Below are 22573 nucleotides of genomic sequence, written 5' to 3' on the forward strand. Positions count from 1 at the left end.
AATGCCGTTTCGAACACAGCCTTTGTATTTATGCTTCACATAATCCTATACAACAGGGCCAACATGTGCTGGCTTTCGTCTCCACCTTAAAATAAGCAACCGATTCAGACCCAAGAAACCAGGTGAGGTGAGTTAACTGTGTAATCAACGGCTTTCATTGATCAATTAATGCCAAGTAACAACGGAAGCCAGCACACCCTGCGGCTCTCCAGGACCAGGGTTGCCGACCCCTGCTATACAATATGTGATTAAAATATTTTAAACAATATTATGTTTTAATAGTTTTTCTGTTCAAAGGTTTAGGTGCTGTGCATGCTATCTGTATATCTGGACTGAAGTACCCACTGATTTGCCACTAGAAGGCCTATGAATGAACTGAAAGACCAAACCTAACAGAAATATCGACATTTATGTTGATTTAAGGCAATTAATTTATTAAATAAGACATTCAATATATACAAGGTAATAAAATACTTTCTTTGCTTCAGTATTTACAAGAACATTTACAATTGATATTATGCTAAAACAAATCTGTTGGTCAAACATTTTCCCTTTAAAATGTTGTGCACATTAAACATTTACAAAACCAAATAGTGCTTCAACAAATGCTGATGTTAACCAAAAAAAACCTCCAAAAAATATGTGCATTTGTAAGGAAAATGTACATAAACAGCAAATATCATATCAACATATACAAAAACGATTATATTATTAATGCCAATAATTTATAATACAGTTTTATAAATGCATTATTAGCTGCTACAGACCTTTTTTTTTTTTACTACTGATAAATGCAGGATTAGCTTAACATGGGAACTCTTCAGCCCATCTTCAGAAATGGCAAACAATAATAAAAACAGGTACAGGTTGAACAATTTATTCATGCACCCTGCTGAAAAAAACAGCTCAAGCTATGTTTTGAAACAGCTGCTAGCTGGTTGACCAGTTACACCATTCTCAACATGATTTGACCAGCTCAAGCTATGTTTTGAAACAGCTGGTAGCTGGTTGACCAGTTAGACCATTCTCAACATGATTTGACCAGCTCAAGCTATGTTTTGAAACAGCTGGTAGCTAGTTGACCAGTTAGACCATTCTCAACATGATGTGACCAGCTCAAGCTATGTTTTGAAACAGCTGGCAGCTGGTATTTCAAGCCGGTCATCGCTGGATTTTACACCAGGGTGTACACTGCTGTGGAGAGCCTCTAACAAGGAATGGCGGGAGCACTAATAAAAATAATTTCTTTTGAGGAACAGGAAATGACGATGTGAGGTGGTATTTATATCTATCAGGATCAGCAATACAGTGAATTACACCATTGTTAGAAAAAGAGAACTTTAACTATGAAAAGCAGGTCGGAGGCTTGATGTGGGCCCTTCTGCTAAGCACCCAGAATGATGTTGGCTTTTACATTTTACATGAAAGCTGCCAGTCTCTCCACAGCTAAAGTTGTCCATTCAGAAGGGGTTCTCAAAGTCCATCCATCCATCCGGGGCGACATGGCTCAGGCAGTAAGAGCAGTCGTCTGGCAGTCGGAGGGTTGCCGGTTCAATCCCCCGCCTGGGCTGTGTCGAAGTGTCCCTGAGCAAGACACCTAACCCCTAAATGCTCCTGACGAGCGGGTTGGTGCCTTGCATGGCAGCCAATTGCCATTGGTGTGTGAGTGTGTGTGAGTGTGTGTATGAATGGGTGAATGTGAAGCATCAAGACATGGGGAGAAAATGCAAACTCCGCACAGGCCCCGGCCGATGGGGACTTGAACCCAGGACCTCCTTACTGTGAGGAGGCAGTGCTACCCACTGCACCATCCGTGCCGCCCTCTCAAAGGCATATATAAAAATATATTATATAAAAATATATTAGGGTGTCTGAGATGGCCAGGTGGGTACTGGCTTGGCTTTCTGATTTCTGCTTTCATGTGTGTGTGTGTGAGTGTGTGTTTATGGGTCTGTGTTTACAGTACTGGTGTGTTTCTGTGTGTATGTGTGTTTGTGTACAGTATGTGTGTGTGCATGTATGGATGTGAGTGTGTGTGTATGTATGTTTGTGTACAGTATTTGTGTGTGTATGTATGGGTGTGAGTGTGTGTGTGTGTGTGACTGTGTTGAATATCCGAGTAATTTTGTGACTTTTGGAACAGGGTGGATGTGAGAACAAACACATTTTAAAATAGAGGCTCTGTCACTGACTGTGTTTCATGAGAAACTTCCCCTTTCCTTATCTCTCATGCGACCATTCGCCATACCGCGACTGGCCCTCGTTTAAAGACACAGTGCAGCCGGTCAGCGCTAACACAGACTAACAGTGACACGTCCAAATCGACTGCACCATTTCCACACCGCAAACACACATGGGAAGAGGCACAGCGGGGCAGGTATGCAGGCGATACCTGAGAGAAAAGCTGAAGGTGTACCGAAGGTGTGACTGTGGACCGGCCAATCAGAACCCCTCTCACCGTAGCTGTCAAATGAGCAGCTAGTCTGCATCCTTATTGTCCTCGACCTGATGACACAGTCCATGTCCTCCACTGCACCTCTCTGACGTGCGATTAACCAGGAGTGACATCACCAGCTCAATGGCCAATCGCAGGAGGACGTGTGTGCATGCAGTTCTCCATGTATCTCACTGCATGCAGTGAAATGTCTAATGTTAATTCAACTCTAACGGAGTACATACAGGTCAATTCGGGACCTCGTGTACTTTCTAAATGTTTATTTAACACTGATCCTGTTACTGTGTGCCATCAGGTGAGTCCTAACGCCCCAAAGACCTTTCAGGCATTCCAAACGATTACAACATGCCACTCGGAGCGAACGATCAAAAGTATTTTTGCTCAACCTTAACACCTCTAATCGTTGGGAATAGCTTCATTATCAATTGTTTAATGTAATAAAAAATGTTCTTTGCGAATATAATGCAAAAACTGTACTAACTAAAAAGTACTTTGTTTTGCTCTGATGTACTGAGATATCATTGGTACCGCAGTGGCATCTAGGTCTGAATGCAGATTCAATAAATCTCCAGTAATCTACTATTTCCTGCCCGATTTTCCTGCTATAATGAGCTCTGTTTTTCACACTCTCGGCCGTTGGTTCGGGCCATTAAAATGCGATTATGTAATTTGCTTTCATCAGCCCTCTGCAGTGGTAAAGCTCAAGTTACACAGAATTACACTGAAAAAAGCAACCGGAGTGCATTTTCTCCAGTGCCTGCGTGACGTCAGAACACAAACCAACTACACTTACTGAGAAAACAGGGCCATGAATGTGTGAAAAAACATTCACTGATTAACAGCAAAGGTGGCCTTGTCAGTATATTATCTTCATGCCAACCTCTGCTCTTAAGTATTTAATTATCCCAGTCCTTTTTACATTATCGAACATTTGTAGCTAAATGTCTTAATACTGTAAGCTCATGAATGATAGCTGAAGACTGTCCCGGTATAAAATGTTTAAATGTGCTCTAATCTACAAGTGAGAAGGCTTTGGCATCTTCAGCAAATCAGCAAGCTCAGCCAGGGTAAATGGTAAACCAATATCCTGCAAAACACAGTAGCCCTGTTTGCCTGGGCCTGCCCTTCCCCGCTGCAGTATGAAATGAGGTGGCACACACTGACTGGCAAACTGTGAACAACATACAGAATTTTTTTGGTCAGAAATGTCAGTTAGAAGTTTATAATTCCAAGGTCTTGTACTGTCTATGTGATATTCATATGGTCAGAGTCGGGGTTTTGGGTGTAGCTTCTGTACGTGCTCTCTGCCGATGGGCCATATTTCACACACCTACTGTCCTTTTATTAATAATAATTATTAATACCATTGATAATATTTTTTTGTGATGAATTTGTGAATGCCCCTATGTCCAGCGGAGATCATGTCAGTGGGTGCTGTTTCCTAACCCACCATTAGACACATTCCGTGTCCTACTGTACTACACCCCTATCATGATGAGATCTTTGTCCCCCACAACATTTCCCCCACAACACTACAGGAAAAAAAAGGTTTTGGATGACAGAGGGAGGTGATTGGCTGAGTGGGCAGCACCCATGCTGGAGGGTAGAGAGGTGATTGGCTAAGAAGGCCCCATGCAGTGCTTCTGTCCAATCCAGACAAAGGGTGCCATCGTGGGAAAGTGTGCCATTAAAGCAGACGCCTGGACTTCTTAGAGAGGTCAGCGGTTGTCCATCTCCCCTCTGTACTGAGGACACCATTTCCCAGAATCCAAAGTCCTGCAGGAGGACTGACCTGCTGACCTCTCAGTGCTGGGAGATGTGGTTGAAGACCTTCCTCTTTCGGTCAGTCACCAGGTCGTAGAAGGGGTCTTTGGTGATACTCGCCCTGCGGAGGGAAACATTACATTCAAGCTGACGCTTTTATCCGAAGCGATTTACAGTTGATTAGACTAAGCAGGGGAGAATCTCCCCAGGAGCAATGTGGGGTTAAGGGTTGTCCCGTACCTTAGCCACTAGGCTACAGGCTGCCCCACAGAACAAGCAGTCCAGTGTCATTCAAGAGTGATAGCTCACCTCAACATTCCCATAATCAGACAGGAACTGAGTTCTCCATCAAAAGATATATCAAAATGACATTTCTCTATTATACTGCAAGAAACCACCAGATTACAACTAAGCGTCCGGAAGACTATGAATAATGTGACACGATAGGATTTGTGCTCAGTATGAGCAATGGTTGAAAATTCAAACAATGCAACATCATGTAACCATCGGAGATGACTTTCTTGCTCATATGATATTATATGTCGCTAATACCACGTACATATATACAATCAGTTTACAGGTACTTTGAGTTTTAACTCATGAAATTTAGACAAGTACATTTTCTAATTTTCTAATCTAATACACATCAAATTAATACATTACACAGCAGTTTTTTAGCTGACACTTTTATCCAAAGCAACGTACAGTTGATTAGTCAAATCCCCCTTGGTGCAATGCGGGGTTAAGGGCCTTGCTCACAAGCCGAACAGCTGCACTGATCTTACTGTGGCTACCAGGTCCCAGTCAAGCACCTTGGCCACAAGTCTATAGTCCCTGTGTTTAAGTGAACAGCGCACAAAGCCATGGACGACTCAATGCCTCCCTCGCTGTCGATCTGTCGATCTTTCCGGAGAGGTTTCCGGTGTCAGAGACGCAGCCCTCGCTGTGCCTCTCATTGGCGTGGGCAGGGACCTGGCCTGATTGGCCGGAGCAGTCTGGGGGCGGGCCTCACCTGATTGACTTCATCCAATCGTCTCGCTCCTCGGCTGAGGGGGCGGAGATCTTGTAAGACTGGTGCTGTCCCTCCACCACCCGTCCCTCTCTGTCTGTTTTACAGGCCTTGATCTTCTGGCCCTTGCAGACGGGGTTATAGAGCTCCAGGCAGTACTATACAGACAAGAGAAGGGGTTATAGAGCTCCACAGAGTACTATACAGACACAAGATGGGGTTATAGAGCTCCAGGCAGTACTACACAGACACAAGATGGGGTTATAGAGCTCCAGGCAGTACTACACAGGCACAAGATGGGGTTACAGAGCTCCAGGCGGTACTACACAGACACAAGATGGGGTTACAGAGCTCCAGGCAGTACTACACAGACACAAGATGGGGTTATAGAGCTCCAGGAAGTACTACACAGACACAAGATGGGGTTATAGAGCTCCAGGCAGTACTACACAGACACACGATGGGGTTATAGAGCTCCACAGAGTACTATACAGACACAAGATGGGGTTATAGAGCTCCAGGCAGTACTACACAGACACAAGATGGGGTTATAGAGCTCCAGGCAGTACTACACAGACACACGATGGGGTTATAGAGCTCCACAGAGTACTATACAGACACAAGATGGGGTTATAGAGCTCCAGGCAGTACTACACAGACACAAGATGGGGTTATAGAGCTCCAGGCAGTACTACACAGACACAAGATGGGGTTATAGAGCTCCAGGCAGCACGACACAGACACAAGATGGGGTTATGGAGCTCCAGGCAGTACTACACAGACACAAGCGGACACATTAAGCACATATATCATACATAGGGGGGTGGAATTATGTGAATTATGTGATAGTATAAAATACACATTGAATGCTACTTATATTCTGATCAAGAGCGAATGACTGAAGTCTTACAGAGAATGACAGTTGACGTGCAGACTGCTCGCAAGACATTAATAATGAAAGGGAGGGACACAAAGGACGACGCGTCTCAGACGTACCGATTTGTGAGGTTCCGCCACTTCCGCCACGCACAGGTTCTCCAGCGGGATGATCCCCCTGGGCTCCTTGTCCTGAGCAGAGAGGCACAGGGTGAGAGCGGGTCGGCCGACGCGTTTCGGTTCCTCAAACGCGACCCACGGCCGCGGACGGCCACTGAGGCGGGCCATTGTTCTTTCCGTCACCTTCCTGTTTGTGACGGTTTCTAGGCAGGAAGTTGGGCCCCCGTGGCACTCCAGTCGTAAAAACAGAGTGCACACACGATCGGCCGCAGCTCTCCCTGCGTCCATACCGTAGGAACCAGTACAAATCCCCTACCTAGGCACGTGACGCGTATTTACAAAATAAATAATAAAGCCTCCCGATCACAGTCTGAAAGTAGGACCAATGTTGCAAACTCTGCAGACTCTGATCATGCTCAATGTTTTAATTTAACGTTTTAATTTTAGTTTTAATTTTAATTACATGGCGAGTTTACATTACATTTACATTATTTGGCAGACGCTCTTATCCAGAGCGACGTACAGTTGATTAGACTAAGCAGGGGACAATCCTACCCTGGAGCAACGCAGGGTTAAGGGCCTTGCTCAAGGGCCCGACGGCTGTGCGGATCTTATTGTGGCTACATCGGGATTAGAACCACCGACCTTGCGTGTCCCAGTCATTTACTTTAACCACTACGCTACAGGCCGCCCCACAGCCTCCACACCAAACAGCCAATCCAGGATCAGCTCTTACTTTGTCACCTGATCTGACTGGACCCCTATGTATAAACAGTGCGAGTATCACTGTCCAATGCAAGGATAACTTACTGTTGTGTACTTAAAGTAGTACAGGCAGTTGTCTGTCAGAATGAACCACCTCCTCTTCCACGTCTTCACTCTGCCCCCTGTTGGCCAGGAGGAGAAAGAACAGGGTAAGGACTGAAGTATTAAACTCACTGGTATTCGTCTATGGGGTAAGAGTCTTTCCCAGCAACACCTTCATCCTTCCTCCGCATTATCTTGCACATCGTACGGTGGTGCAAGTTAACGGTGGCACTGACGGGTATATAACTGTCACTTTGTCTCAGCTGTAATGGTGTTTGCTTATCATGCGAAATTCAGTTTTGTAAGTTGCTTCGGCAGAAAGCGCCTGCCAAATGAGGGAATTTTTAAAGTCACACTGAAACACACACACTGCATTCCTCTTACAGAGAACAGCACGTACCATAGCTGTCGGATGTTGTCAAACCGAGATCAGCATTTAATTCACGAATCCTGCAGTGTAGGAGCCCGGCCGGAAAGCCTGCATACCACCCTGCTCTTTTGCGTGATGTGCTCTCTATCTTCACAAATACCGCAGTGTCGCGTGTGCAAAACTCACCCAGTTTTAGGAGCCAGCCTTCTCGATCGGGGTTGAAGAAGGTGTGCGTCAGGTCGTTCCCATCATCCTCTGGGATTTTGAAGGGCTCGCTCCGGATGCTCTCGTACAGTTTCTGCAGGTTTTGGGGGGGGGGGGGGGGGGCAGAGCCAAAATGGGTGTAAGGATGCAGCCTGTAGCCTAGCGGCGAAGGTGCATGACTGGGACCCAGAGGGTTGGTGGTAACAACAATAAGATCTGCACAGCTGTTGGGCCCTTGAGCAAGGCCCTTAACCCCACATTGTTCCAGGGGGGATTGTCCCCCCTTCATCTTGTCAACTGTAAAATAAAAGCGTCAGCTAAATAGCAAATTATTATGATTACTATTATTGTTATTAAGGAAACTTCCTTTAAATACTGTTGCCATTTCTGTCCCCTTAATATAAAGGGGACAGCCAGTGAGTGAACGGGTTTGCCATTTAGATGAGGTGAAACCACAATAAGGAGACAGCCAGAATTTAGCGGTCTGCGGCAGGCATCAGTTCATCACTGGGGGCTGTTGGGAGTGTGAGAACACGCAGTGCCGATGGATTCTCACCCACGTAATCTGAGTAATGGGAAGGTTACCCTGCGGAATTCTACAAACAATCCTGGGACTATATCACCCGTATACATGAGAATGATTACAGAAATAAAATATACACGACATGAACACTCAGTGACGCTGAGGACTAACCCTCGGTCCTAGCCCCCCCCCTCCCCCCTCCCCCCTCCCCCCTCACCCCTCACCCCTCACCCCTCACCCCTCACCCCTCACCGTCAGCAGGTCGCTGGGCAGGTCACCCCCGTTGTTGATGCCGCGGTTCATGCTGATGAAGCGCTCCAGCGTGGTCTTCTCCTTCACGCAGGGGTTGTGCAGGCTGGTGTTCAGCATGATGATGGCGAAGGACAGGATGTAGCAGGTATCTAATCCCACAAAATAAACGCTGAATGGTTAATGGTAAATGGTCAATGGTGAATGGCCAATGGTAAATGGTCAATGGTCAATGGTCGGAATTTATATAGTGCCTTTATCCAAAGCGCTGTACAACTGATGCTTCTCATTGACCCATCCGTACACACACATACAGCAACGGTGATTGGCTGCCATGCAAAGCACCAACCAGGCACCAGAATAAGTAACTAAGGTGCCGTGCAGTCGGTACCTTATGACCAACATACGCGGCCTGACCCGTTTCAGCAGAAATTCCAGCTGTAATCGGCATTCCCAAAGACAAGCTTCAAACACGCTTTCACGAAACTGAGAAAACGCGCTGCATTACTACATTACGTGATTGTATACGTTAAATAAGTTTAAGTCACATTGTATTTTTTTAATAAACTTCATTATTTACAGAGCTATTAAACACTGACAATACGCAGATATGAAGAAAGCTCAACACAGTGAAGTCACTTCTGTGAAGTAAATGCACATACTGTGAATGGTACTAGCATTTAAGGATGGAGTGTGTCTTAGTCAACACCAGTGCTGTTACACCACTCGGCTATCACCACTATCGCTGTTCTGTTTGAAACAGGTCGCTTTGTTGCAGGACAGTTTCGCCAACTCTTTAAAGACGTCATCGCAGATCAGGAGGAGTTTCTTTATCATCTCAAGCACCGATTAGAATTTGAGTTCACTGACCGCCCACTCAGTTTTTCTGAAAATCCTTCTGAACATTTTTCCTTTGTCATATCTTGTGAATCAGAGGCGCCATTTCCCCCTGCAGTGCTTGACGATGCAGACTGCTGGCTGCGAGTGTTTCACGCCCACGCCACGGAGGTGCTAGCCACAAAGAAAGGAGGTCAGGGACCCAAACTCCGGCTAAAGAACAGCGTTTGTTGTTGTGCCGAACGAGGCTCGTGACAGACACAGCGAGGGCTAGATGAAGATCAGAACATTCGGAGAACGACAAAACCCTCGCCGTCAGCCATAGCTCTGTATGACAACAGGCAGATGGAATTTGCCTTCGCCTATCTGCCAACTGTCACTCATCGTCTCCTTCCCTTCTCTGGTTTCTGCAGCGCTGAGCAGAATTTGAATATAACCAATTCCTCTCAAGCACTGCTTGCCCACTCCCTGCGTTCTCACTATGAGCGATTCGGCCGGTTTGCCGGAAGCTGAGCGACGGCCAGCAACGTGAGCAACCGGGCAATGAACGTTGGCCGTAAATAATGGCCCACGGCTTAACTTTCCGCCCGGCATCGTCCGTCAACAGCCAATCGTAATCTCGGGTTTAATTTGTCCAACCGATATGATACCATGTTGTGAAAAATTGTTCCGCCGAGGTTCGGTGCAGAAAAATCGAGGAACAGCTTGTAATGATGGTACAATTCAACTGGGTTTTATACAACATGGCAGTTTCCCAGGTGAAGGGAGAGTAATGGCAGTTTCCCAGGTGAAGGGAGTGTAATGGCAGTTTCCCAGGTGAAGGGAGAGTAATGGCAGTTTCCCAGGTGAAGGGAGTGTAATGGCAGTTTCCCAGGTGATGGGAATGTAATGGCAGTTTCCCAGGTGAAGGGAGAGTAATGGCAGTTTCCCAGGTAATGGGAGTGTAATGGCAGTTTCCCAGGTGAAGGGTGTGTAATGGCAGTTTCCCAGGTGATGGGAGTGTAATGGCAGTTTCCCAGGTGAAGGGAGTGTAATGGCAGTTTCCCAGGTGAAGGGAGTGTAATGGCAGTTTCCCAGGTGATGGGAGTGTAATGGCAGTTTCCCAGGTGAAGGGAGTGTAATGGCAGTTTCCCAGGTGAGGGGAGTGTAATGGCAGTTTCCCAGGTGATGGGAGTGTAATGGCAGTTTCCCAGGTGAAGGGAGTGTAATGGCAGTTTCCCAGGTGAGGGGAGTGTAATGGCAGCCGTACCTGTGGACTGGAAGACACCGGCGTTGCAGCCGCAGTAGCGGCTGGCGAAGGCTTCCATCATGCGATCGATCTTCTGGGCCTCGCCCGGGAGACGGAAGCTCCACAGGAACTGCCTGAAGGACGGACAGACAGACGGACACGCGGGTCAAGGCCTGGAACAGCTGACTGCATATATCACTGACACCAAGTATCGCTGTGAGTATGGTTCTGATTAGTGAAAAAACGAATAATAATAATAATAATAATAATGCGCTATTTAGCTGAGGTTTTTATCCAAAGGGATTTACAGTTGATTAGACTAAGCAAGGGGACAATCCACCCAGAGCATTGCGGGGTTAAGGGCCAACAGCTGTGCAGATCTCATCGCGGCCTGGCCTGAACCGAACCTTCAAAATTTCTGCTCATGTACTGAACAGACCCTCTTAATCCAGAGCAACGGCCATTATTGTGTGTTTAAAATGTAAAATGTGTGTCGCTCAATGCTGCTGTGGTAATCACGGTGTACTTTCACTCACCTCAGGGCCTGCACAAGATTAAGGTCTGAAAATTCATGCAGCTCCACAAAAGCCCTCAGCGTATGAAGGTGCACTTCCTCCCTGCAGACGGACATAGTGGGATAAGAATCATTCAGAGTGGCTCATAATAATCATCATCATCATCATCAACATCATCACAACCATGCTGAAAAAAACAGATCAAGCTAGGTTTTGAAACAGCTGGTAACTGGCTGACCAGTTCAGACCAGCTCCCATCTCAACATGGTTCAGCTAGTTCGCCAGTTCAGATCAGCTCCCAGCTCGACATGGTTTGACAAGCTCAAGCAATGATTTGAAACAGCTACCCGCACTAGCTGGTTGACCAGCTCATACCCAGCTAGACCAGCTTTATAATCAGCTCATACCAGCTAGACCAGCTTTATGACCAGGTTGGCTATGCTGGTTGACCAGCTCATACCCAGCTAGACCAGCTTCATGACCAGGTTGGCTATGCTGGTTGACCAGCTCATACCCAGCTAGACCAGCTTCATGACCAGCTTGACCAGCTCAATTTTCAAGCAGGTCAAGCTGGCATTTTGCAGCAGGGCATCATGGTTATGAATCATACCTCTCGCCCAGGAAGTCCCCGATCGCCGTCTTGTTCAGACCGTCCTCTTTGTACAGGAACTCTGCCACCGCCTGGGGCTCCCACTCCAGAAGACCATTATCAACCAGGTACTGAATACCCTGCAGATGAAGAACGCCATGGTGAGGAATGTACCAACGAAGAAGAGGACAGAACGGGGAGGGGTGAACAACAGGGAGAGAGAGAGAGAGATGGAAAGAAAGGTGGGGAGGATGAAGAGAGCGGTGGGGAGAGAGAGGAGAGAGTGAAAGAGAAGGAGGGACTGAGGGAGGGGGAGAAGGAGAAGGAGAGCGAGAAGGAGACCAGAGAAAGGTAGGTTGATATGAAGGATGTGCCGCAGAAGAAGAGCAGAGAAGGGGTAGTGGTCACGACAGTTCAGATAGGCTTTCCCAACTCACTTCACTGTGCGGTAAGCTTATTTGGTCCAAGACCAACAGTACCGTGGCAAAAGTCTTAAACATTCTTAAACATAACATTCTGTACAGATAAGATTCTTTCAAAAAGAATTCAATGAAAGGTCCTAAATAAACGTAATACACATTTTACATTACCTTTTAGTAATTTGGAAGAATAGTTAAAAACTGAATCAAATCAGTATTTTTTGTGACCACCCTTCGGCGTTAAAACTGCATCACTTCTCTGAGATGGCTAACGCTGTCCTGCAGTTCTATAAGACAATCTGCAGGGAGGTTGTTCCAAGCATGTTGGAGAACTTGCCACAGTTCTTCTGCACTTTTGTTGGCTCCTTGCTTCTGATCTCAGACAGACAAAAATGTGTATTTAAGTTAAATATTAAAATGTCTCTGTAAAATTACATCTTTTGGAAAAGGAATATTTGGAAATCTCAAATGTATTCTTTTATACTAACACACACAAAAAACCCCCCCATATATATAATAAAGTCTAGGGTGACTGTCCATTATGATAAGTACAGTTCATATTCAATCGCACATTGTTCAGGTCACATGAACCTACCAGCCAATGGGAGCTTAGATTGAATAGAACACAGCGCAAGCTGACGCAAGAAAAGCAATTCGAAAAAAAAGGGCTTTCATTCCACCAAGAACCTTTTGATGAACTCAGTGGCAGTTCTCAGTTACCTTGAAGACTATGCTCATAGCAACCGTAGTGATAAACAAGAGCAAAAGAAATGATTCAGGACCGAACAAGGGCAACACAAACAAAGAAACGAAACGCTGAGTGTTAAAAGCACACAGGGTCTACTCGACCACACAGAGCTGTGAAGCAGAAACCGCAAGGCATCATGGGAGGAAGGAAGTACTTCATTCTCGTTTCTGCACGAACCGTTTCCCGGCAGAGTAACTCCGACGCACACACCACACACTTCCACCATCTACGCCCGCAGGCTGCTGGTCCACCGAGGGAGAATCCCTTGAGCAAGGCCCTTAACCCTGCATCGCTCCAGGGGAGGATTGTCTCCTGCTTAGTCTAATCAACTGTGCGTCGCTCTGGATAAGAGCGTCTGCCAAATGCCAGTAATGTGATGTAACAGCATCCTTCCATCCAACTGCCAAGGTCCAATTCGGTCAAAGGTTATGCGTCCAATCAGCTTGCAGTGGCAACTGACTGAGAACTTGAATCAAATCCTTTTTCCCCAAACAACACACAGCACTGAAACATGGGTGCTTTGTTTGATTTCCCATTTGAGCACCTCCAGAACAATCCTGGGCCAAGGATACCAGGAACATTACAGACGTCTAAATAATCTATAAATTGTTTAAAGGTATTTACTGGCATCCCTGAACAAGTTTTCCTTTTCACTAATTACAATGATTACGCTTCAGGTGAGACAATGCTGGCTCAAGATCAGTAACTGCTTTCCTCTGCATTTTGTTAAGACTTAAATCTGAAAATCGTAACTTAACTTAAATCTTAAATCGAGGTTACACAGGACTGAGATCACCCGTCCTCAACGGAGAGGCCTGAAGTGAGTTCATCTACATAATAATTTCACAATAATTTGTTATTTAGCTGACGCTTTAATCCAAAGGATTTGGCTACAGACTGCCGCGTTATAATGTTATAAATTGCTCACTCGTCTGAACAAATTAAAACACTTTGCAGTTGAGCAGCCACTTTTGATTGGCTCCCGTGAGTTCAGGGGTCCCTCTGTAACCACGGCCGCGAGGAAGAGCTTCCGAGCAGTCGTCGGGGTGCTGAGGCACACGGACGGCAGAACGGAGACGGGGCTGCCTGCAGCAGCGTAGGACAGCTGCTGGCCTCGGAGGTAGGCGAAGGGCGCGAGAACGCGTGTGCAGCGCGCTGGATGCTCGGCGCAGGGAACCACATCCTGTCTCAGGGACGGAGAACTGGGGCGGGGGCGGGGCTGCGAGAGCTCTGAGCTCGAGCTGCGCGCACACCGTGCCGTAGATCATCCGTTCATTTCCGCGGGCGGAGATTTTCACAGAGCGGCAGCCTGTACACAGCTGTACACGACCCGGAAGGTCGGTGGTTCAGAACCCCGGTGTGGCCATGTTAAGATCCGCACAGCTGTCGGGCGCCCTTGGGCAAGGCCCTTAAACCCCACATTGTCTCTCTTCTGTCTCAGTGGGTTTCGATGGTAAGCCCTTGACACTGGAAAAACCTTGACATTAATTCAGTAGTCTCAGATTTAAAAAAATGGAATGTCAGTTTAAATCAATGAAAGAATAAATTGAAAGTTAGAGACCTGAAAATGCTTGAACAAAGAAGTTACCCTACGCAGATGCTTTAAGGCAACCGGGTTTCTCAAACCATTTCCACTCTTGGGTTTTGCTAGAAAGCCATGAACACTAAAAAAGCGCAACTAGGTGGGCTGAATGCCCCGTTCTCATTCTCAATCCTCAATCACGCCGGTACATTCTCATGCTCTTGTGACAATGTGACTCTGTAAGGGGTCAGGGGTCAGAGGTCAGAGGTCTCACCTTCTTGGGATCCATATTGAACTTCTTCTTCCCACACAAGAACTGCTTGCTCTTTAAGATGTGTTTGCTGCAGAGAAAGACGTGAGCACGTGACACAGTTAAAATGGTAAATGGACTGCATTTTAATAGTGCTGCATTTTATCCAAAGTGCTTTACAAATAATGCCTCTCGTTCACCCATTCACACACACACACGGCTATTGTTGTCGCAAGCGGTCACCATGAATAGAATAGGGAAGTTTATAACATTGATTCCCACTTCCTTTACAGTAACTACATTAAGCACAGTTCCACACTTGTGTAATTTGGTTATGATTTGGTTTCTTCCGCCATATTGGTGCTGTGTGTCGATGGAAGTCCTTATAATACCAAACTCTACAGCTTCAAATGGTAAAATGGTAAATGGTTGGCATTTATATAGCGCCTTTATCCAAAATGCTGTACAATTGATGCTTCTCATTAACCCATTCATACACACACTCACACACCGACGGCGATTGGCTGCCATGCAAGGCACCGACCAGCTCGTCAGGAGCATTTGGGGGTTAGGTGTCTTGCTCAGGGACACTTCGACACAGCCCAGGCGGGGGATCGAACCGGCAACCCTCCGACTGCCAGACGACAGCTCTTACTGCCTGAGCCATGTCGCCATGTCACCAGCTTCACGACAGGGACACTAGCGAACGAGAGAGGAACCTCTATTTGCAGGAAGCCTACTAATGAGTGCTTACTGAAACACGCGGCAGCGAACCAGAAAAGTAGTACGCCTTCATATAGACATGTATCTCAGGCCTTTCAGTTTAAACAGTGGTCCACAGATCTAAGGAACGCAGTGACTACATTCAAAGAAAGATCTGAGATTTTTAGATAACACTGATGCTAAAATATTTAAATGTTTAAAATATTTAAATCAGTGAGATGAAGCTGAATGCGGAGTACACTGAGCCCAGGTTCTTTCCGAATGTAGTTACCCTCCTGTGAAATCCAGCTATGGCAGCTTCAAAAGCTTGAGGTGGCCAAGCTGGTCATAAGTTGGTCCAGCTGTGTATGAGCTGGTCAACCAGCTACCAGCTGTTTAAAAACCTAGCTTGGGGGGGGGGGGGGTTCCAGAAGGGTACTCAATTCTGTAGATCTGTGCTCCTGTTTGTAAACCCAAAGAGCTAAAATAATACCTAAATATATTTCATTTTAAAACGTACACGTTCCTTAACAGGCACCCTGTGGTAATCTCGGAAAGAAACTGGGGTAATGCTGGAATTTACTACAAGTCTACACCAACCGCTATCAGATGTGCACTGCATCAATGAGTCACATCCACAATGTTATGGGTGCGACCCAATTAAACATCTGCATTAAGTATTGGGACAAAAAGCCATGAGTATTAGTAGCAAGTGCCAAACACACACACACACACACACAAACAGTAACATGTTGTATGCAAATGTGCTCTATCAGCGCTGACTTCATGCTGTACTGTATATAGGCTACTGCTGTATGCACTGCAGATGACTTCACGCAAAGCAAAAATATCTTAGACAAAAGTGTCTGAACTGGGATTGGATGAAGTACACTCATTCCACGGCACAACAAGCCCCGCTGGATTTAGAGCAACAACCTTTAGATTTCAGGCACAGCTTGCTGGCCGCTACAGTCCCAGACTGTTTGTTATCGCTATTGGGCTAGATTTAAAATTACCGGAGGGAAGAAAGAAGGCTATCGCGTTATTAACTTTCCGTCAAGGTGCCGATGATGTGCCCGTTAGTTACTGCACCAGCGAAGAACAGCATTTGTCCGCAGCACAAAACAAACTCTGGAATAGATCCAAACGAGCCGTCGAACGGTGTGAAATCTTCATCAGTGGAGCCCTCCCTGCCTGTGTTTGCTGCAGTGCAATGGGCACGCAGATGCGAGATGACGCTCTGGCTCCGAGCTAAGCGAGCGTAATTGGACCATTACTTCTCCGTGACAAGCCGCTGCTGGGGGAAAGACGGCTAATTGCGTTAGAGTTCTCTCCCGGCCCTGCCTAGCTCCGGCTTCATGCCTTAATTAGGCTCTTGATAACTTCGGATTTCTGCATCGTGAAAGGCAGCTGTAACCTTTAGCGGATTTCTGTTTTTGCATTAAATGCGTCAGCCTCCGTTGTGTATTTCCCGGGGCGATCCAGACCGACGTATTTATTAAAACCATAAGTTAGCGCGGAACTATCCGATTGTCTCAGGTCTACGGAGGCCAGCAAACAACGCTAGCATGATTAACTCAAGGTACTGACTCTCATCCTCGAGTGTGGCTCCCCCAGGAGAGGATGCCGTTTGAAATGTAGGAGAACAAGTAGATGGCAATCGGGTAATATTATTCGTACCGTGATGAGAGAAAGAATGTGCAAAGGTCCACTTACTTTTCCTCGTCCGATTCAAAGTTCTGGATTTCTTCCATCACGTTCTCAATCTCAAACTTAAGTTTCTATAAACAAAAAATGGCGAGGGGGCATGCGGTAAGTAACAATCATTATACAATGACATTACAATCATTTGGCGTACAATAAAGTGCATAACCATAACAAGTGTGCTGAAAACCCTAGAGGGAAGTACAGTTCCAAGTGCTGGCGTGATCGCAGAGATAAAAACTTGAACCCGTGTAGAATAATCAGAAACTGACCAGGAAGTAGCAATAAAGCAGTCTTGGAAACTATAACACTAAGAATAGTAAAATAAATAGACATAAGCGTGATAATTACAGCGTACAACATACGTAGCTAATTAGAAATTTCAGGGAGGTCGAGAGGGCAGGGGAAAAACAGGTAGATGTGACACGCCCTCACCATTCACACTTCCTAATGGTGGTGACTTCACCTCCCGTTATTAGGAGACAAGTGTCATTCCCAAAACAATTAACATGTTGCGCGTTAGAAGTCGCTAATACAATAATATGATAAATGAGTGTTGGAGCTAACATACTAAATATAAGAAAACATTTCTATATTCACAATAAGAGTTCTAATAAACTCGTAATGAAGAGTAGCAGATTTAATAAAAACACGGACACAGATATTAAGCTTAGTCCTGGACTAAATTTAGTCTTGTACGGAGAATCTCCATGCAACGTATCCGGGCAAATGTAAATGTAGATTTGTTTCTTGTTCCTTATTTACCTGAATGTCGTCCAGTAGGTCATTCTTGTGTACTTTCAGGACTTGGATTTGTTTCCGCTCCATTGGTGTGAAGTCTCTGGACACTGTGAAACATGCAGATTAAAACTTCACTGATACAGCTGTGCATGAACATCAGGGATCACCACATGCATTCATTCAAGTGACATATCTGCTGTCCTGGATGCAAAGGTGTTTTTTTTTTTTTTACATACCAAGAATATTGCAGCATTCTAGACTTTGTGTCTTGTGAGCTGCGGGCAAATGTTGGATGTTGGACCGGTCGGTGAGTGTAGGTTAAAACTTCTAACACCCTCCCTCCCTCCCTCACTCCCTCCCTCACTCCCTCACTCCCTCACTCCCTCATTGTGAAGAGCAAGAGAGGACTAAGAATAGCCAGCCCCTGAATCACTACAATCGGCGCCTGAAGTTACAGAAAGTTCACAAATAAATGGACTTTCCTGAAAATGGAGGCATTTTGAGCATCTGATATTTATGGTGTTTCCGGTATTATATGTCTCCTGTATTTAATTTTCTACATTTATCATCCTTCTCATCTGAAAACATTATGGGCCAGTGGTCCTCCCTCCTGGCCCTGGAGGGCTGCAGAGTGTACTGCTTTTTGCTTTGGCCTTAGAATCAGCGAGCAATTTCGACACGAGAAACCAGGTGAGGCACATTAACTGTGTAATTAACTGCTTTAATTTCTCAATTAAGTGTTGAGTGACGACAAAAGGCAGAGTGAGTACCAGGAGTGAGGACCACTATTACAGGCTATTATCCCATGCATAAAAGGCCCAAGTCTGACACTGTGAGCTGTAAAATATGATTTACACAAGAGGATGATAAACAATATAATCCTCATGCATCTTCATTGTGTGAGCCCTCAGCATATAATAACTAAATGGGTGCGCCTGTACTGCTTAAATCTTAGTCTACAACAAGAGCAAACAGAAGAATAGTACAGCTAAAGAGATTACATTACATTACATTACATTATTGTAATGTAACATTGTGTGTAATGTAACAGATGACACATTTCTGGAGTTGTTTTTATATTATTGCAGTGTTACTGCATGTTCTCATTTGACCCAGATAGCATTTGTGCACAATGGACATTTTACATATTACAATGGCTTCACAATGGCTGGCAAAGGGGCATCTGTGCTAAACCTCAGGCACACACACACACACACACACACTGTGCAAGGTGATAACATGATACCTTGGATAACATGCTGTACATATACGTACACACACAAACACACACATACACGTATGTGCGCACACACACACACACACACACCTTAGATAACATGCCATATATATGTGCACATTGTACACACACTAACTCGCAATAATTAATGTTCCTACATGCAGAGCATCTTTCCTCAGCGCTAACTACAGAATACATGTTTATATTGCTCCCATTTTGGTCTGAGCTATGAGTGCATGTGCATCTGATTCAGCTCTTCCTCCTTAGCCTCTCACCACCTTAAAGAGGGATGTGGAACCCTTTGGTTTTCTGAACAAGTGACCATCCCCCATTTACAGATTGTGAACAAAAACTACGCCGTACACATTTTTATAACTCCCAGAACTGGTGTTCTATTGATAAATTAGACACACAATGTCAATCTGAACTTAGGTTATTTATTATTTTATTTGAACCAATAAGTATTTCAGAAAGTGACTGTGCTACAAAAAGATGACCAAACAATTGGATGAGAAGCCATAGTCGGACAAAATGGTGGACTGCTGGCTAACTTTGTCAAACACAACAGAAGCGACTTGCATGTCTGATTAGTCAACCATAGGAAAATCGAATTGATTAATCCTTCTGGGGAAAAGTTGACTGCACCAATTAATAGACCGTGCATTGCATTACCCTGCTGGAAAACGCTAAGTTTTGAAATAGCTGGTAGCTGGTTGACCAGTTCAGACCAGCTCCCAGCTCGACATGGTTTGACCAGCTCAAGCTATGTTTTCAAACAGACAAACAACCAGCACTAGCTGGTTGACCTCATACCAAGCTAGACCAGCTTTATGACCAGCTTAGTCTCATGAGCTGGCACATTTACATTGATGTGAAAACTTAAAATGTTGATTAATGTGCACGGTCCCTGGTATAAATTTTTCTTTTTTAAAAAATAAAAATGTATTTTTTTTTTATGTTAAAAAGCTTGGCCATGTTAAGTGACTTCAACTGATTAAAATGAGCAATAATTGCAGACCTGGAGAGCAACATTAAGGCAAGTTGACAGTGCTTATCAAGAACATGCTAACATACAAGCGCTGCATACATAAGTACTCATCGCACTTCACAGATTACATTTACATTACTGCCGTTGAACAGGTGTTCTTGTCCAGAGCAACACAGATTTACGTAGCATGAATTAATGTTATATAGCTACTAGTTATGTACTGAACCACTGTTGTGCAGAGCCTTGCTGAAGTGTACAATGGCACTGTGTCTGACCTGGGAGTCAAACCTACATCCTTAGGATTAAAGCCGTTCTCTAACTCTCATATTACACTGACAATGACTTGCCGTTGACTATTGAATGCTCAAATGGCAGTTAGAGTCATAGACTGATCATTGTGTTCCAGTTCTGGGAAATAACTGCACATTTAGCTGTGTAGACATGACTGGTCTTCTCAATGGAAACCAGGTCTGCTTCTGCTTTCTGCACTAGCACTGCACTGTCACTGAGTCATGACCTCAGTGTACACAGTAGTGTTCCTGATGTTGCTAATCCATTACATGGCGTAAGAAAACGCATTCAACTCCAGCTACCAGACTTACTTATAGTGATACCCTCCTCGTAATGGACACGTATAATGCCAAAACACACAAAAAAATCTTCCACTGATAACAGACTCAAGACAACAGACAGCAGGACCTGGAATCCAACAAGCACACGAGCGGTCCTCATGGGTACCGGCCTGGCCGGCGGGTTCAGTCAGAAATGACAAACCGAGATTTGAGCCATCGTGACGAAGAGGAAGACGAAGAGGAAGACGATGAGGCTGCTTTACCTTCTTTTTTCCCCCAGAGGAAGCTGTCTTTTCGCTGGCTGCACATCTCCGCTGCGCTGAAGTTGTGAAACAGGAAACGTTTGTTCATGTTAAGCTTGAAGGCAGCGCTTCAACACAGAGCCTGGCCTACAAAGATGTTTTTTTTTTTTTTTTGAGACATAAAAAGGAAGCAGCCGTCACTCACTGAGGGGCTGACACTCACATACGCTAGCCTCGCATGACTGATACAAACCTTTACTTGACTAGGGAGTCACATTGAGATTAAAACCTCTTTTACAAATGAGACCGAGCCAAAGACGGGGTCAAATAGCAACACAGAATGACAGAATCATAGTCGTGAGACCATACAACACAGTACTATCTATAGTAAGGAGTTCCTCGCTTCAGAGAGGTCATGAAGGGGTCACACGGAATGGCAGAGTGACCCCCCCCCCACCCCCGAATGGAGATAGTTGCTCAACAGTGTTCCACAATTAATAAAGGCTATAAGGAACTTTCCATAAACTGTCACAAGATGAGGCACATCCAACAATCACTGTAGCCTCTCCAGAATCGTTGACTGTTATCAATGTTCTTCGCATCCGCTTGGCTTAATGCACGTTCGTTCGTGGCCCCGTTCATAGCAGGCGTTCAGTCTACTTCATCTCGTATGCATTAGAAGATATCCAAAAAGTGAAATAAATGTTTGCCGTTTCAAATACTGAGCTCGTAATATTTCATAAGAATGAAAGTGTAGTTTGTATGCACCTCACCTCAGAGTTAGGCTGCTGCAGTGAGCCCATACACATTACTATTATTATTATTATTATTATTATTATTATTATTATTATTATTAATAATAATAATATTACAGATCATTTGCCTGGTAGGCTGTTGTCTCCACTTTATTTGCAGCAATACAACATGTCAGCTCTGAAAACATTAAATTACCACTCATAAAATGGTGGTAATTCACAATAGTCATGATAGTAACTATTATATACAGTAGTGCACAATGACCACGACAGCAAATTAAATATGAAAAAAGTGGGCACCAATCACTAACCTTCAGAGTTCCATAATAATAATAGTAACAATAATAATAACAATAGCAATAACAACAACAATAACAACAACAACAACAACAACAACAACAACAACAATAATAATAATAATAATAATAATAATAATAATAATAATATAATAATAATAATAATAATAATAATAATAATAATAATAAATTAATTAATTAACATAATTACCAGAACAGACAAAAGCAAATCAAAACCAAATGAAAATAAACCAATTGGAAATAAAATGAGCTCCAGTAACTTACCTGCGCTGTAAATATTCCGTCATTTGAGCACAAAATTTTAATTTCAGCCCAGTGAGAACAAATCAAACGCAAGGTATCTTAACATCGCAGAACACGCTGTCGTCACCGTTCGCAGAAAACTGTGCGCCATTTCCGCGAATGATGCAGGCTATGTGCCATTTCTTCTTGCAGTTGCGTTGCTTCTTACGTGGGCAGTATAAACTAAATTACTGCAACAAACTTTCCCTCGTGAAATAATGGCTATTGTGCAAGGACATTGTGTGCGCTTTAATTACATCAATTAAAAAGAATTTTGACGCTGTATAACTCAACGTTGCGGATTATGTGTTTATGTGTGAAGTTTGCCGTATTCTGAAGACAGGTTTTGGAAATGTAAAACAGCATACTGAAAGCCGGTTGTGCCTGAAGGCTTAAATATAATGTTGTGGTTGTGTCAAAAGTTCAGTTAAGTGGCCCTTCAAAACGTGGCAAAACGTTTCATCATTTAAAGTTTGATTTTGTATAACCAGTAATATAAAGTAGATCAAGAACATTACTTTTAATAAATAACTCGTAATATGGTTAGG

At 44.6% G+C, this 22573-nt stretch overlaps 1 protein-coding gene across 6 annotated transcripts; it reads right to left on the reverse strand.

Annotated features, from left to right (window-relative positions):
- Nucleotides 1–417: 417 nt before the first annotated feature.
- LOC133114786 (cytohesin-3-like) lies at nucleotides 418–22113 on the reverse strand. 6 transcript variants are annotated; one of them, XM_061224429.1, is made up of 14 exons: nucleotides 22008–22113; nucleotides 20693–20818; nucleotides 17657–17739; nucleotides 16904–16968; nucleotides 14510–14576; nucleotides 11568–11686; nucleotides 10979–11059; nucleotides 10464–10576; nucleotides 8381–8529; nucleotides 7588–7699; nucleotides 7035–7111; nucleotides 6225–6296; nucleotides 5232–5386; nucleotides 418–4340 (listed from the first exon to the last, which is right to left on the reverse strand). In XM_061224429.1, exons 2-14 carry the CDS (start codon nucleotides 20778–20780, stop codon nucleotides 4259–4261), a joined length of 1263 nt encoding a protein of 420 aa, XP_061080413.1. In that variant the 5' UTR covers nucleotides 20781–20818; nucleotides 22008–22113; the 3' UTR covers nucleotides 418–4258. The 6 variants fall into 6 exon arrangements, with proteins under 6 accessions (XP_061080413.1, XP_061080414.1, XP_061080415.1 ...); XM_061224430.1 differs by having other exon boundaries at nucleotides 20693–20748; nucleotides 22008–22083; XM_061224431.1 differs by lacking the exons at nucleotides 20693–20818; nucleotides 22008–22113 and adding an exon at nucleotides 17869–17957.
- Nucleotides 22114–22573: the final 460 nt, after the last annotated feature.

The sequence above is a fragment of the Conger conger genome, chromosome 16 (assembly GCF_963514075.1).
Source record: "Conger conger chromosome 16, fConCon1.1, whole genome shotgun sequence".
NCBI classification, from domain to species: Eukaryota; Metazoa; Chordata; class Actinopteri; order Anguilliformes; family Congridae; genus Conger; species Conger conger.